The sequence below is a fragment of the Haliotis rufescens genome, unplaced genomic scaffold (assembly GCF_023055435.1).
Source record: "Haliotis rufescens isolate VD_foot unplaced genomic scaffold, xgHalRufe1.0.p SCAF_17, whole genome shotgun sequence".
In the NCBI taxonomy this organism is placed as follows: Eukaryota; Metazoa; Mollusca; class Gastropoda; order Lepetellida; family Haliotidae; genus Haliotis; species Haliotis rufescens.
This window is the reverse complement of record NW_025963857.1, coordinates 23,429,516-23,442,820: the sequence shown is the minus strand read 5'-3', so window position 1 is coordinate 23,442,820 and position 13,305 is coordinate 23,429,516. Positions and strand designations below refer to the sequence as shown.

Below are 13,305 nucleotides of genomic sequence, written 5' to 3'. Positions count from 1 at the left end.
TACTAACCACCTTCCCTGTAGGCGCTATTTGTAAAATACATATTGATTAAATCAGAGCGCGAATTTGAAGATTCCGAACTGGATTGGTAGGATTGAAGATTACAATGAACAAACAAATAGCTAATATATCCCTATTGTTTGATTACAAAGCAGAAGTGACAATCATTTATCAATACAAAGGAGATTGCATTTGGTAACTGTAGAGAGTGAAATTCAGCGGAATAAATGGTCCAACTTTAAAGCGTGTCATAAGTCTTTATAACAACAACCAGACTGTAAAAACAAGTCGTTTGATCATGTCTATCTTTGAAAACACCTTTGTGTTATACTTTAAGAGCATTTTCTTCTGAAAACACACGTCTTTACTTTTAGATGTACGGTTTTTCTGGGCAACCCTTATATAGTTACACATTGTCAAACTGATTTGCGCGTGTTTTATTCTTGGTAAGAGTTTTGGTCTAAACACGACTTAAAAGAACACAATCATCACTATCACTACTGCTTCATCATGTCAAGGGCATACGTAAAGGGTAGAGACGATTTATATACTTTCTTCTAATGTTTACGACCTAAGACTCAGCCGAAGATTAAAACACGTTAAAGTGAGTTATTTGCAACAGTGATTAAGTATATATGCAAAAGTATGAATGGCTGAGACATTGTCAAAAGACAACATTCTCCCAATTTGGCACACGATGGAACGGACGGAGGAGCTCATGAAACATCCAACAAATATGAACTATTCACTAACACCTGGTGACATCACTGATATTCAGTATACATTTTAGCACAATCTTGCCTTTTACACCCAATGAAATCTGTTTCAACAGATAATCGAGCCTGAATATTCTCTGTCGTTGACGATTTATGTAGTTGAAGGGTCATCATTGAATGATTATTATATCAATATTCAGGCGTTATCTATAAAAGTTGAGATATCAAATTTAGTGATGCTCGTATTATCACAAATTCCTTGATAATGAAGTGTACAATTATCAAGATGATATGTTGAAGATAAGAGAGTTCTCTCAAGAAACGCAGTTGCAAATAAACGCCACAAAACCCTTTTCAGAATCATTCGAAAGCTCTGCTCGAAGCAGAGACCATTGTACGATTCCGACTATAATGATCACAAGCATGTGCGTATGAATGACTATCAGATAGTGGATTCCGGGGTAGAATATATAGGTCTTCAGCAACCCATGCTTGCCGTAAAAGGTGACTATGCTTGTCGTAAAAGGCGACTAACGGGATCGGGTGGTCAGGCTCGCTGACTTGGTTGATGCATGTCATCGATCCCAATTGGGTGGATCGATGCTAATGATTTTAATCACTGGATTGTCTGGTCCAGACTCGATTATTTACAGACCGCCGTCATATAGCAGTAATATATTGCTGAGTGCAGCGTTAAACAACCAACCAACCAACTAACCAACCAGATAGTGATGATACCTGGCGGTTGCCAAAAAGTAAGCGTATCCTGCCCCATCGGTTCTACCGTCACAAACACATACAAAGACAAGTCAACAAAGACGAGAAAACAAGCTGTTGTTCATATGTCAATCATGTTTTCAGAAGACACTGGTGTACTTTCGGCTTTTAACAGATACTACACACATATAAAGGTGTTGTGAGTATTCATAGTGACAGTCCCTTTGTGAGAAGAAACCAATATATGTCCCTTTCAGTTAGGAAATAAAGCTGTTGTAGTTTATAGTTATTGTGCAGTAAGATAAATAAAATTCGGGGAGAATAATGTAGTATCTGGGGACTTCTGCAGTATATTCAGCAGAAGCTATTTTCTTGTGAGCAGGCTGCTGTATTACACGGAAACGGTTAGCATAGTTGACCTCGTGTGGTACAGTGCTACTGCTGTACTGTGGCGAGGCTGTACTGGTGTGTTGCGTCAGTTTTCTGGTCTCATGTTATGTCGTATCACACAGATGCATTATAATGTCTGATGTATGTTGCTCCCACATCATATATTTACTGGATACACACTTTTCAGACCATTATCGAATATTTACTTAATATAGGTTAAAGTGAGTGAGTGAGTATGGTTTTACGCCACTTTTAGCAATATTCCAGCAATATCACGGCGGGGGACACCAGCAATGGGCTACACACATTGTACCCATGTCGGAAATCGAACCCGTGTCTTCGGCGTAACGAGCGAACGCTTTAACCACTAGGCTACCCGACCGCCCCTAAATAATATAGGTTAAACATTGAGTATCGAGGACTGTTTGAAATGCAGTTCGACGATGCCAGAGAGAGTGTGTCTGTTTGCCACCTTTATATACGTTGTCTTGTACTTCCTTAATCGATGTTCATGGATACCAGCTCGCATGTGTACCCGTAGGGTGATAACCTCGGGCCCTTTGATGCGAAAAGAATGCTTACTTTACACCATTAAGCTGAGGTGCGTTACTTACCTGGAAGTGGTCAGCCCAAGGTAAATCAATCACGTATAATTCACAAATGGTATATATAAAGGACGGGGGAAACTGTTCCATCATCTCTTATCTTCACCTGCCGTTGAGACACAGATACGAGTAAAGACCAAACTGCAAGTACTAATTTAAATTTTGCTTGTGATATATATGTATACTTTTAATTTTTGATTCATCTGCTGCGCATCAGGCTGTTTTCAATCTTTATGTTGAGCCAATTCATAAAAGTCCGAATATGTAACATAAGACGTTCTTGTAAATTGAGAAATATATGAATGCGGGTGAAAGCAAAACTGATAACATAATTCACAATGAGTGGTGTGAACTGAATTTACCAGATGAGTAACGATAACATGCTATTTTACCTTTCTTGACAATAATTTTCCCGTTACTCAATAGATACTCAAAATGATGAAGATAGTCGCCGCTCTTGTTGCCTGCCTGGCTGTTACCGCCTTTGCCGAGCCTACCGGTCTGTATGGTGGAATTGGCGGGTTGAAAGGAGGACTGGGCGGAATTGGCTACGGAATGGGTGGATTGTACGGAGGCCTTGGAGGTCTTGGAGGTCTTGGAGGCTATGGAGGTCTATACGGAGGCATGGGAGGTCTATACGGAGGCATGGGAGGTATATACGGAGGCATGGGAGGTCTATACGGAGGCAAATACGGATACGGCATGGGAGGTCTGTACGGAGGACTCGGGGGCTATGGTGGTCTCTACGGAATGGGAGGATACGGAATTGGATTGGGAAAAGGTATTTCACAAAATATGATATCATTTGTTTATCGTATCCGTAAATATACCTCCAGTCTCGTTTGCAAAATTGCATAATTTACCTATGTGGTATTACTATTTTCAGCGACAAAGCTGATGACATTTACAAAACATCTTTAAAACTATTCTCTGCTTTCTCTAATATTTGGTATAGTTTATCATGCAGCTAGTTTCAAGACTTCGTTGTGACTTATCCATACATCCCAACTTTATTCTACTATTTTTTTGTTTCAGGTATCGGCTATTATTGAGTTATTATCACCTGCAGTGTGATGCTGGCTATTTATGTATTTTCTCAAACCAATGGAATTGGTTCAATAAAATCTTGTCATATTTATTTACGCCTTGAAATTTGTTTGAAAATCTTAATCTGAATTGAATGTTCACAATGGAAGAGTGATCTATGTTTCTCCATATTGTAAACTCTGGACATAGTACGTGTTGTCGACCAATATCCAAGCACACTTCAATGATATTGCGTTTTACTGCTAGCTAAGATATCAACTACTGAAATGTGCTATTAAGTTCCTGAGGAAACCGGACATGATGATAAGAGGAGGGATTTTATGCTTGATATATCTCCCACCAAATGTCACTTACCCGAGTTCATGTTTCACGGGAATGTATCATTTGGGCTGCCAGGAAAGGGTTTGATGGCCATTTGAAGTACCATAATATCTGGAATTGGCTGTCTGTATTTCAATTTGCATTTTAAAAACATGCAGCGAAACAAATAAGCAGGCGTGTCAATTTTTGTCAAAGCAGTCATTGACGGTATCAAGGGGTAGACAGTGTGCACTGTATTGAAATGCAAATGTGTGCGCTGTCCTTGAAAATGAGCGAAAGTTGTATTCAGAATACAATCTACATGTTGTTATGGCGCTTTGTATAAATAATATCTGAGCTGCTGCAATAAAACAAACCCGAAAGCCATAGTGATGTAGAGCATCAAAACAAATGTTGCAAGATTCTTACTGCTTTGGTTAGAAGGGAATGCATACAGTTGGAATTTCCATGACAATAACATATCTTTACAGGTTATCAATTACACAAACAAAACGATTGAATTCAAAAGTATCTATTAAATACGCTTGTCCGGGTATAGCTTATCAAACTACGAATTATTTGTAATTTCCATGAAACATGTACTTCTTGATTTGATGATGCAATTTAACATTTTGCATACTGCTTATGTAATTAATAGGAGAAGTATCTATATAGATATTTAGTTGTGTGTTTACTAACCACCTTCCCTGTAGGCGCTATTTGTAAAATACATATTGATTAAATCAGAGCGCGAATTTGAAGATTCCGAACTGGATTGGTAGGATTGAAGATTACAATGAACAAACAAATAGCTAATATATCCCTATTGTTTGATTACAAAGCAGAAGTGACAATCATTTATCAATACAAAGGAGATTGCATTTGGTAACTGTAGAGAGTGAAATTCAGCGGAATAAATGGTCCAACTTTAAAGCGTGTCATAAGTCTTTATAACAACAACCAGACTGTAAAAACAAGTCGTTTGATCATGTCTATCTTTGAAAACACCTTTGTGTTATACTTTAAGAGCATTTTCTTCTGAAAACACACGTCTTTACTTTTAGATGTACGGTTTTTCTGGGCAACCCTTATATAGTTACACATTGTCAAACTGATTTGCGCGTGTTTTATTCTTGGTAAGAGTTTTGGTCTAAACACGACTTAAAAGAACACAATCATCACTATCACTACTGCTTCATCATGTCAAGGGCATACGTAAAGGGTAGAGACGATTTATATACTTTCTTCTAATGTTTACGACCTAAGACTCAGCCGAAGATTAAAACACGTTAAAGTGAGTTATTTGCAACAGTGATTAAGTATATATGCAAAAGTATGAATGGCTGAGACATTGTCAAAAGACAACATTCTCCCAATTTGGCACACGATGGAACGGACGGAGGAGCTCATGAAACATCCAACAAATATGAACTATTCACTAACACCTGGTGACATCACTGATATTCAGTATACATTTTAGCACAATCTTGCCTTTTACACCCAATGAAATCTGTTTCAACAGATAATCGAGCCTGAATATTCTCTGTCGTTGACGATTTATGTAGTTAAAGGGTCATCATTGAATGATTATTATATCAATATTCAGGCGTTATCTTTAAAAGTTGAGATATCAAATTTAGTGATGCTCGTATTATCACAAATTCCTTGATAATGAAGTGTACAATTATCAAGATGATATGTTGAAGATAAGAGAGTTCTCTCAAGAAACGCAGTTGCAAATAAACGCCACAAAACCCTTTTCAGAATCATTCGAAAGCTCTGCTCGAAGCAGAGACCATTGTACGATTCCGACTATAATGATCACAAGCATGTGCGTATGAATGACTATCAGATAGTGGATTCCGGGGTAGAATATATAGGTCTTCAGCAACCCATGCTTGCCGTAAAAGGTGACTATGCTTGTCGTAAAAGGCGACTAACGGGATCGGGTGGTCAGGCTCGCTGACTTGGTTGATGCATGTCATCGATCCCAATTGGGTGGATCGATGCTAATGATTTTAATCACTGGATTGTCTGGTCCAGACTCGATTATTTACAGACCGCCGTCATATAGCAGTAATATATTGCTGAGTGCAGCGTTAAACAACCAACCAACCAACTAACCAACCAGATAGTGATGATACCTGGCGGTTGCCAAAAAGTAAGCGTATCCTGCCCCATCGGTTCTACCGTCACAAACACATACAAAGACAAGTCAACAAAGACGAGAAAACAAGCTGTTGTTCATATGTCAATCATGTTTTCAGAAGACACTGGTGTACTTTCGGCTTTTAACAGATACTACACACATATAAAGGTGTTGTGAGTATTCATAGTGACAGTCCCTTTGTGAGAAGAAACCAATATATGTCCCTTTCAGTTAGGAAATAAAGCTGTTGTAGTTTATAGTTATTGTGCAGTAAGATAAATAAAATTCGGGGAGAATAATGTAGTATCTGGGGACTTCTGCAGTATATTCAGCAGAAGCTATTTTCTTGTGAGCAGGCTGCTGTATTACACGGAAACGGTTAGCATAGTTGACCTCGTGTGGTACAGTGCTACTGCTGTACTGTGGCGAGGCTGTACTGGTGTATTGCGTCAGTTTTCTGGTCTCATGTTATGTCGTATCACACAGATGCATTATAATGTCTGATGTATGTTGCTCCCACATCATATATTTACTGGATACACACTTTTCAGACCATTATCGAATATTTACTTAATATAGGTTAAAGTGAGTGAGTGAGTATGGTTTTACGCCACTTTTAGCAATATTCCAGCAATATCACGGCGGGGGACACCAGCAATGGGCTACACACATTGTACCCATGTCGGAAATCGAACCCGTGTCTTCGGCGTAACGAGCGAACGCTTTAACCACTAGGCTACCCGACCGCCCCTAAATAATATAGGTTAAACATTGAGTATCGAGGACTGTTTGAAATGCAGTTCGACGATGCCAGAGAGAGTGTGTCTGTTTGCCACCTTTATATACGTTGTCTTGTACTTCCTTAATCGATGTTCATGGATACCAGCTCGCATGTGTACCCGTAGGGTGATAACCTCGGGCCCTTTGATGCGAAAAGAATGCTTACTTTACACCATTAAGCTGAGGTGCGTTACTTACCTGGAAGTGGTCAGCCCAAGGTAAATCAATCACGTATAATTCACAAATGGTATATATAAAGGACGGGGGAAACTGTTCCATCATCTCTTATCTTCACCTGCCGTTGAGACACAGATACGAGTAAAGACCAAACTGCAAGTACTAATTTAAATTTTGCTTGTGATATATATGTATACTTTTAATTTTTGATTCATCTGCTGCGCATCAGGCTGTTTTCAATCTTTATGTTGAGCCAATTCATAAAAGTCCGAATATGTAACATAAGACGTTCTTGTAAATTGAGAAATATATGAATGCGGGTGAAAGCAAAACTGATAACATAATTCACAATGAGTGGTGTGAACTGAATTTACCAGATGAGTAACGATAACATGCTATTTTACCTTTCTTGACAATAATTTTCCCGTTACTCAATAGATACTCAAAATGATGAAGATAGTCGCCGCTCTTGTTGCCTGCCTGGCTGTTACCGCCTTTGCCGAGCCTACCGGTCTGTATGGTGGAATTGGCGGGTTGAAAGGAGGACTGGGCGGAATTGGCTACGGAATGGGTGGATTGTACGGAGGCCTTGGAGGTCTTGGAGGTCTTGGAGGCTATGGAGGTCTATACGGAGGCATGGGAGGTCTATACGGAGGCATGGGAGGTATATACGGAGGCATGGGAGGTCTATACGGAGGCAAATACGGATACGGCATGGGAGGTCTGTACGGAGGACTCGGGGGCTATGGTGGTCTCTACGGAATGGGAGGATACGGAATTGGATTGGGAAAAGGTATTTCACAAAATATGATATCATTTGTTTATCGTATCCGTAAATATACCTCCAGTCTCGTTTGCAAAATTGCATAATTTACCTATGTGGTATTACTATTTTCAGCGACAAAGCTGATGACATTTACAAAACATCTTTAAAACTATTCTCTGCTTTCTCTAATATTTGGTATAGTTTATCATGCAGCTAGTTTCAAGACTTCGTTGTGACTTATCCATACATCCCAACTTTATTCTACTATTTTTTTGTTTCAGGTATCGGCTATTATTGAGTTATTATCACCTGCAGTGTGATGCTGGCTATTTATGTATTTTCTCAAACCAATGGAATTGGTTCAATAAAATCTTGTCATATTTATTTACGCCTTGAAATTTGTTTGAAAATCTTAATCTGAATTGAATGTTCACAATGGAAGAGTGATCTATGTTTCTCCATATTGTAAACTCTGGACATAGTACGTGTTGTCGACCAATATCCAAGCACACTTCAATGATATTGCGTTTTACTGCTAGCTAAGATATCAACTACTGAAATGTGCTATTAAGTTCCTGAGGAAACCGGACATGATGATAAGAGGAGGGATTTTATGCTTGATATATCTCCCACCAAATGTCACTTACCCGAGTTCATGTTTCACGGGAATGTATCATTTGGGCTGCCAGGAAAGGGTTTGATGGACATTTGAAGTACCATAATATCTGGAATTGGCTGTCTGTATTTCAATTTGCATTTTAAAAACATGCAGCGAAACAAATAAGCAGGCGTGTCAATTTTTGTCAAAGCAGTCATTGACGGTATCAAGGGGTAGACAGTGTGCACTGTATTGAAATGCAAATGTGTGCGCTGTCCTTGAAAATGAGCGAAAGTTGTATTCAGAATACAATCTACATGTTGTTATGGCGCTTTGTATAAATAATATCTGAGCTGCTGCAATAAAACAAACCCGAAAGCCATAGTGATGTAGAGCATCAAAACAAATGTTGCAAGATTCTTACTGCTTTGGTTAGAAGGGAATGCATACAGTTGGAATTTCCATGACAATAACATATCTTTACAGTTTATCAATTACACAAACAAAACGATTGAATTCAAAAGTATCTATTAAATACGCTTGTCCGGGTATAGCTTATCAAACTACGAATTATTTGTAATTTCCATCAAACATGTACTTCTTGATTTGATGATGCAATTTAACATTTTGCATACTGCTTATGTAATTAATAGGAGAAGTATCTATATAGATATTTAGTTGTGTGTTTACTAACCACCTTCCCTGTAGGCGCTATTTGTAAAATACATATTGATTAAATCAGAGCGCGAATTTGAAGATTCCGAACTGGATTGGTAGGATTGAAGATTACAATGAACAAACAAATAGCTAATATATCCCTATTGTTTGATTACAAAGCAGAAGTGACAATCATTTATCAATACAAAGGAGATTGCATTTGGTAACTGTAGAGAGTGAAATTCAGCGGAATAAATGGTCCAACTTTAAAGCGTGTCATAAGTCTTTATAACAACAACCAGACTGTAAAAACAAGTCGTTTGATCATGTCTATCTTTGAAAACACCTTTGTGTTATACTTTAAGAGCATTTTCTTCTGAAAACACACGTCTTTACTTTTAGATGTACGGTTTTTCTGGGCAACCCTTATATAGTTACACATTGTCAAACTGATTTGCGCGTGTTTTATTCTTGGTAAGAGTTTTGGTCTAAACACGACTTAAAAGAACACAATCATCACTATCACTACTGCTTCATCATGTCAAGGGCATACGTAAAGGGTAGAGACGATTTATATACTTTCTTCTAATGTTTACGACCTAAGACTCAGCCGAAGATTAAAACACGTTAAAGTGAGTTATTTGCAACAGTGATTAAGTATATATGCAAAAGTATGAATGGCTGAGACATTGTCAAAAGACAACATTCTCCCAATTTGGCACACGATGGAACGGACGGAGGAGCTCATGAAACATCCAACAAATATGAACTATTCACTAACACCTGGTGACATCACTGATATTCAGTATACATTTTAGCACAATCTTGCCTTTTACACCCAATGAAATCTGTTTCAACAGATAATCGAGCCTGAATATTCTCTGTCGTTGACGATTTATGTAGTTAAAGGGTCATCATTGAATGATTATTATATCAATATTCAGGCGTTATCTTTAAAAGTTGAGATATCAAATTTAGTGATGCTCGTATTATCACAAATTCCTTGATAATGAAGTGTACAATTATCAAGATGATATGTTGAAGATAAGAGAGTTCTCTCAAGAAACGCAGTTGCAAATAAACGCCACAAAACCCTTTTCAGAATCATTCGAAAGCTCTGCTCGAAGCAGAGACCATTGTACGATTCCGACTATAATGATCACAAGCATGTGCGTATGAATGACTATCAGATAGTGGATTCCGGGGTAGAATATATAGGTCTTCAGCAACCCATGCTTGCCGTAAAAGGTGACTATGCTTGTCGTAAAAGGCGACTAACGGGATCGGGTGGTCAGGCTCGCTGACTTGGTTGATGCATGTCATCGATCCCAATTGGGTGGATCGATGCTAATGATTTTAATCACTGGATTGTCTGGTCCAGACTCGATTATTTACAGACCGCCGTCATATAGCAGTAATATATTGCTGAGTGCAGCGTTAAACAACCAACCAACCAACTAACCAACCAGATAGTGATGATACCTGGCGGTTGCCAAAAAGTAAGCGTATCCTGCCCCATCGGTTCTACCGTCACAAACACATACAAAGACAAGTCAACAAAGACGAGAAAACAAGCTGTTGTTCATATGTCAATCATGTTTTCAGAAGACACTGGTGTACTTTCGGCTTTTAACAGATACTACACACATATAAAGGTGTTGTGAGTATTCATAGTGACAGTCCCTTTGTGAGAAGAAACCAATATATGTCCCTTTCAGTTAGGAAATAAAGCTGTTGTAGTTTATAGTTATTGTGCAGTAAGATAAATAAAATTCGGGGAGAATAATGTAGTATCTGGGGACTTCTGCAGTATATTCAGCAGAAGCTATTTTCTTGTGAGCAGGCTGCTGTATTACACGGAAACGGTTAGCATAGTTGACCTCGTGTGGTACAGTGCTACTGCTGTACTGTGGCGAGGCTGTACTGGTGTGTTGCGTCAGTTTTCTGGTCTCATGTTATGTCGTATCACACAGATGCATTATAATGTCTGATGTATGTTGCTCCCACATCATATATTTACTGGATACACACTTTTCAGACCATTATCGAATATTTACTTAATATAGGTTAAAGTGAGTGAGTGAGTATGGTTTTACGCCACTTTTAGCAATATTCCAGCAATATCACGGCGGGGGACACCAGCAATGGGCTACACACATTGTACCCATGTCGGAAATCGAACCCGTGTCTTCGGCGTAACGAGCGAACGCTTTAACCACTAGGCTACCCGACCGCCCCTAAATAATATAGGTTAAACATTGAGTATCGAGGACTGTTTGAAATGCAGTTCGACGATGCCAGAGAGAGTGTGTCTGTTTGCCACCTTTATATACGTTGTCTTGTACTTCCTTAATCGATGTTCATGGATACCAGCTCGCATGTGTACCCGTAGGGTGATAACCTCGGGCCCTTTGATGCGAAAAGAATGCTTACTTTACACCATTAAGCTGAGGTGCGTTACTTACCTGGAAGTGGTCAGCCCAAGGTAAATCAATCACGTATAATTCACAAATGGTATATATAAAGGACGGGGGAAACTGTTCCATCATCTCTTATCTTCACCTGCCGTTGAGACACAGATACGAGTAAAGACCAAACTGCAAGTACTAATTTAAATTTTGCTTGTGATATATATGTATACTTTTAATTTTTGATTCATCTGCTGCGCATCAGGCTGTTTTCAATCTTTATGTTGAGCCAATTCATAAAAGTCCGAATATGTAACATAAGACGTTCTTGTAAATTGAGAAATATATGAATGCGGGTGAAAGCAAAACTGATAACATAATTCACAATGAGTGGTGTGAACTGAATTTACCAGATGAGTAACGATAACATGCTATTTTACCTTTCTTGACAATAATTTTCCCGTTACTCAATAGATACTCAAAATGATGAAGATAGTCGCCGCTCTTGTTGCCTGCCTGGCTGTTACCGCCTTTGCCGAGCCTACCGGTCTGTATGGTGGAATTGGCGGGTTGAAAGGAGGACTGGGCGGAATTGGCTACGGAATGGGTGGATTGTACGGAGGCCTTGGAGGTCTTGGAGGTCTTGGAGGCTATGGAGGTCTATACGGAGGCATGGGAGGTCTATACGGAGGCATGGGAGGTATATACGGAGGCATGGGAGGTCTATACGGAGGCAAATACGGATACGGCATGGGAGGTCTGTACGGAGGACTCGGGGGCTATGGTGGTCTCTACGGAATGGGAGGATACGGAATTGGATTGGGAAAAGGTATTTCACAAAATATGATATCATTTGTTTATCGTATCCGTAAATATACCTCCAGTCTCGTTTGCAAAATTGCATAATTTACCTATGTGGTATTACTATTTTCAGCGACAAAGCTGATGACATTTACAAAACATCTTTAAAACTATTCTCTGCTTTCTCTAATATTTGGTATAGTTTATCATGCAGCTAGTTTCAAGACTTCGTTGTGACTTATCCATACATCCCAACTTTATTCTACTATTTTTTTGTTTCAGGTATCGGCTATTATTGAGTTATTATCACCTGCAGTGTGATGCTGGCTATTTATGTATTTTCTCAAACCAATGGAATTGGTTCAATAAAATCTTGTCATATTTATTTACGCCTTGAAATTTGTTTGAAAATCTTAATCTGAATTGAATGTTCACAATGGAAGAGTGATCTATGTTTCTCCATATTGTAAACTCTGGACATAGTACGTGTTGTCGACCAATATCCAAGCACACTTCAATGATATTGCGTTTTACTGCTAGCTAAGATATCAACTACTGAAATGTGCTATTAAGTTCCTGAGGAAACCGGACATGATGATAAGAGGAGGGATTTTATGCTTGATATATCTCCCACCAAATGTCACTTACCCGAGTTCATGTTTCACGGGAATGTATCATTTGGGCTGCCAGGAAAGGGTTTGATAGCCATTTGAAGTACCATAATATCTGGAATTGGCTGTCTGTATTTCAATTTGCATTTTAAAAACATGCAGCGAAACAAATAAGCAGGCGTGTCAATTTTTGTCAAAGCAGTCATTGACGGTATCAAGGGGTAGACAGTGTGCACTGTATTGAAATGCAAATGTGTGCGCTGTCCTTGAAAATGAGCGAAAGTTGTATTCAGAATACAATCTACATGTTGTTATGGCGCTTTGTATAAATAATATCTGAGCTGCTGCAATAAAACAAACCCGAAAGCCATAGTGATGTAGAGCATCAAAACAAATGTTGCAAGATTCTTACTGCTTTGGTTAGAAGGGAATGCATACAGTTGGAATTTCCATGACAATAACATATCTTTACAGTTTATCAATTACACAAACAAAACGATTGAATTCAAAAGTATCTATTAAATACGCTTGTCCGGGTATAGCTTATCAAACTACGAATTATTTGTAATTTCCATGAAACATGTA

At 38.7% G+C, this 13,305-nt stretch overlaps 3 protein-coding genes across 3 annotated transcripts; all 3 read left to right on the top strand.

The window, feature by feature from the left end:
* The first annotated feature begins 2,565 nt into the window (after positions 1–2,565).
* On the top strand, positions 2,566–3,544 carry LOC125381183 (acanthoscurrin-1-like). Its single transcript, XM_048397737.1, has 2 exons — positions 2,566–3,207; positions 3,462–3,544. Exons 1-2 carry the CDS (start codon positions 2,862–2,864, stop codon positions 3,476–3,478), a joined length of 363 nt encoding a protein of 120 aa, XP_048253694.1. The 5' UTR covers positions 2,566–2,861; the 3' UTR covers positions 3,479–3,544.
* Positions 3,545–7,030: 3,486 nt separating this feature from the next.
* LOC125381186 (acanthoscurrin-1-like) lies at positions 7,031–8,009 on the top strand. The gene is made up of 2 exons (XM_048397740.1): positions 7,031–7,672; positions 7,927–8,009. The coding sequence occupies exons 1-2, from the start codon at positions 7,327–7,329 to the stop codon at positions 7,941–7,943; spliced, it is 363 nt and encodes a 120-aa protein (XP_048253697.1). The 5' UTR covers positions 7,031–7,326; the 3' UTR covers positions 7,944–8,009.
* A 3,486-nt stretch (positions 8,010–11,495) lies between these two features.
* On the top strand, positions 11,496–12,474 carry LOC125381185 (acanthoscurrin-1-like). Its single transcript, XM_048397739.1, has 2 exons — positions 11,496–12,137; positions 12,392–12,474. The coding sequence occupies exons 1-2, from the start codon at positions 11,792–11,794 to the stop codon at positions 12,406–12,408; spliced, it is 363 nt and encodes a 120-aa protein (XP_048253696.1). The 5' UTR covers positions 11,496–11,791; the 3' UTR covers positions 12,409–12,474.
* Positions 12,475–13,305: the final 831 nt, after the last annotated feature.

What these genes read in the sequence shown, in the direction of transcription:
- LOC125381183 (XM_048397737.1), top strand. Translation starts at nt 2,862, where the DNA reads ATGATGAAGATAGTCGCCGCTCTTGTTGCCTGCCTGGCTGTTACCGCC.
- LOC125381186 (XM_048397740.1), top strand. Translation starts at nt 7,327, where the DNA reads ATGATGAAGATAGTCGCCGCTCTTGTTGCCTGCCTGGCTGTTACCGCC.
- LOC125381185 (XM_048397739.1), top strand. Translation starts at nt 11,792, where the DNA reads ATGATGAAGATAGTCGCCGCTCTTGTTGCCTGCCTGGCTGTTACCGCC.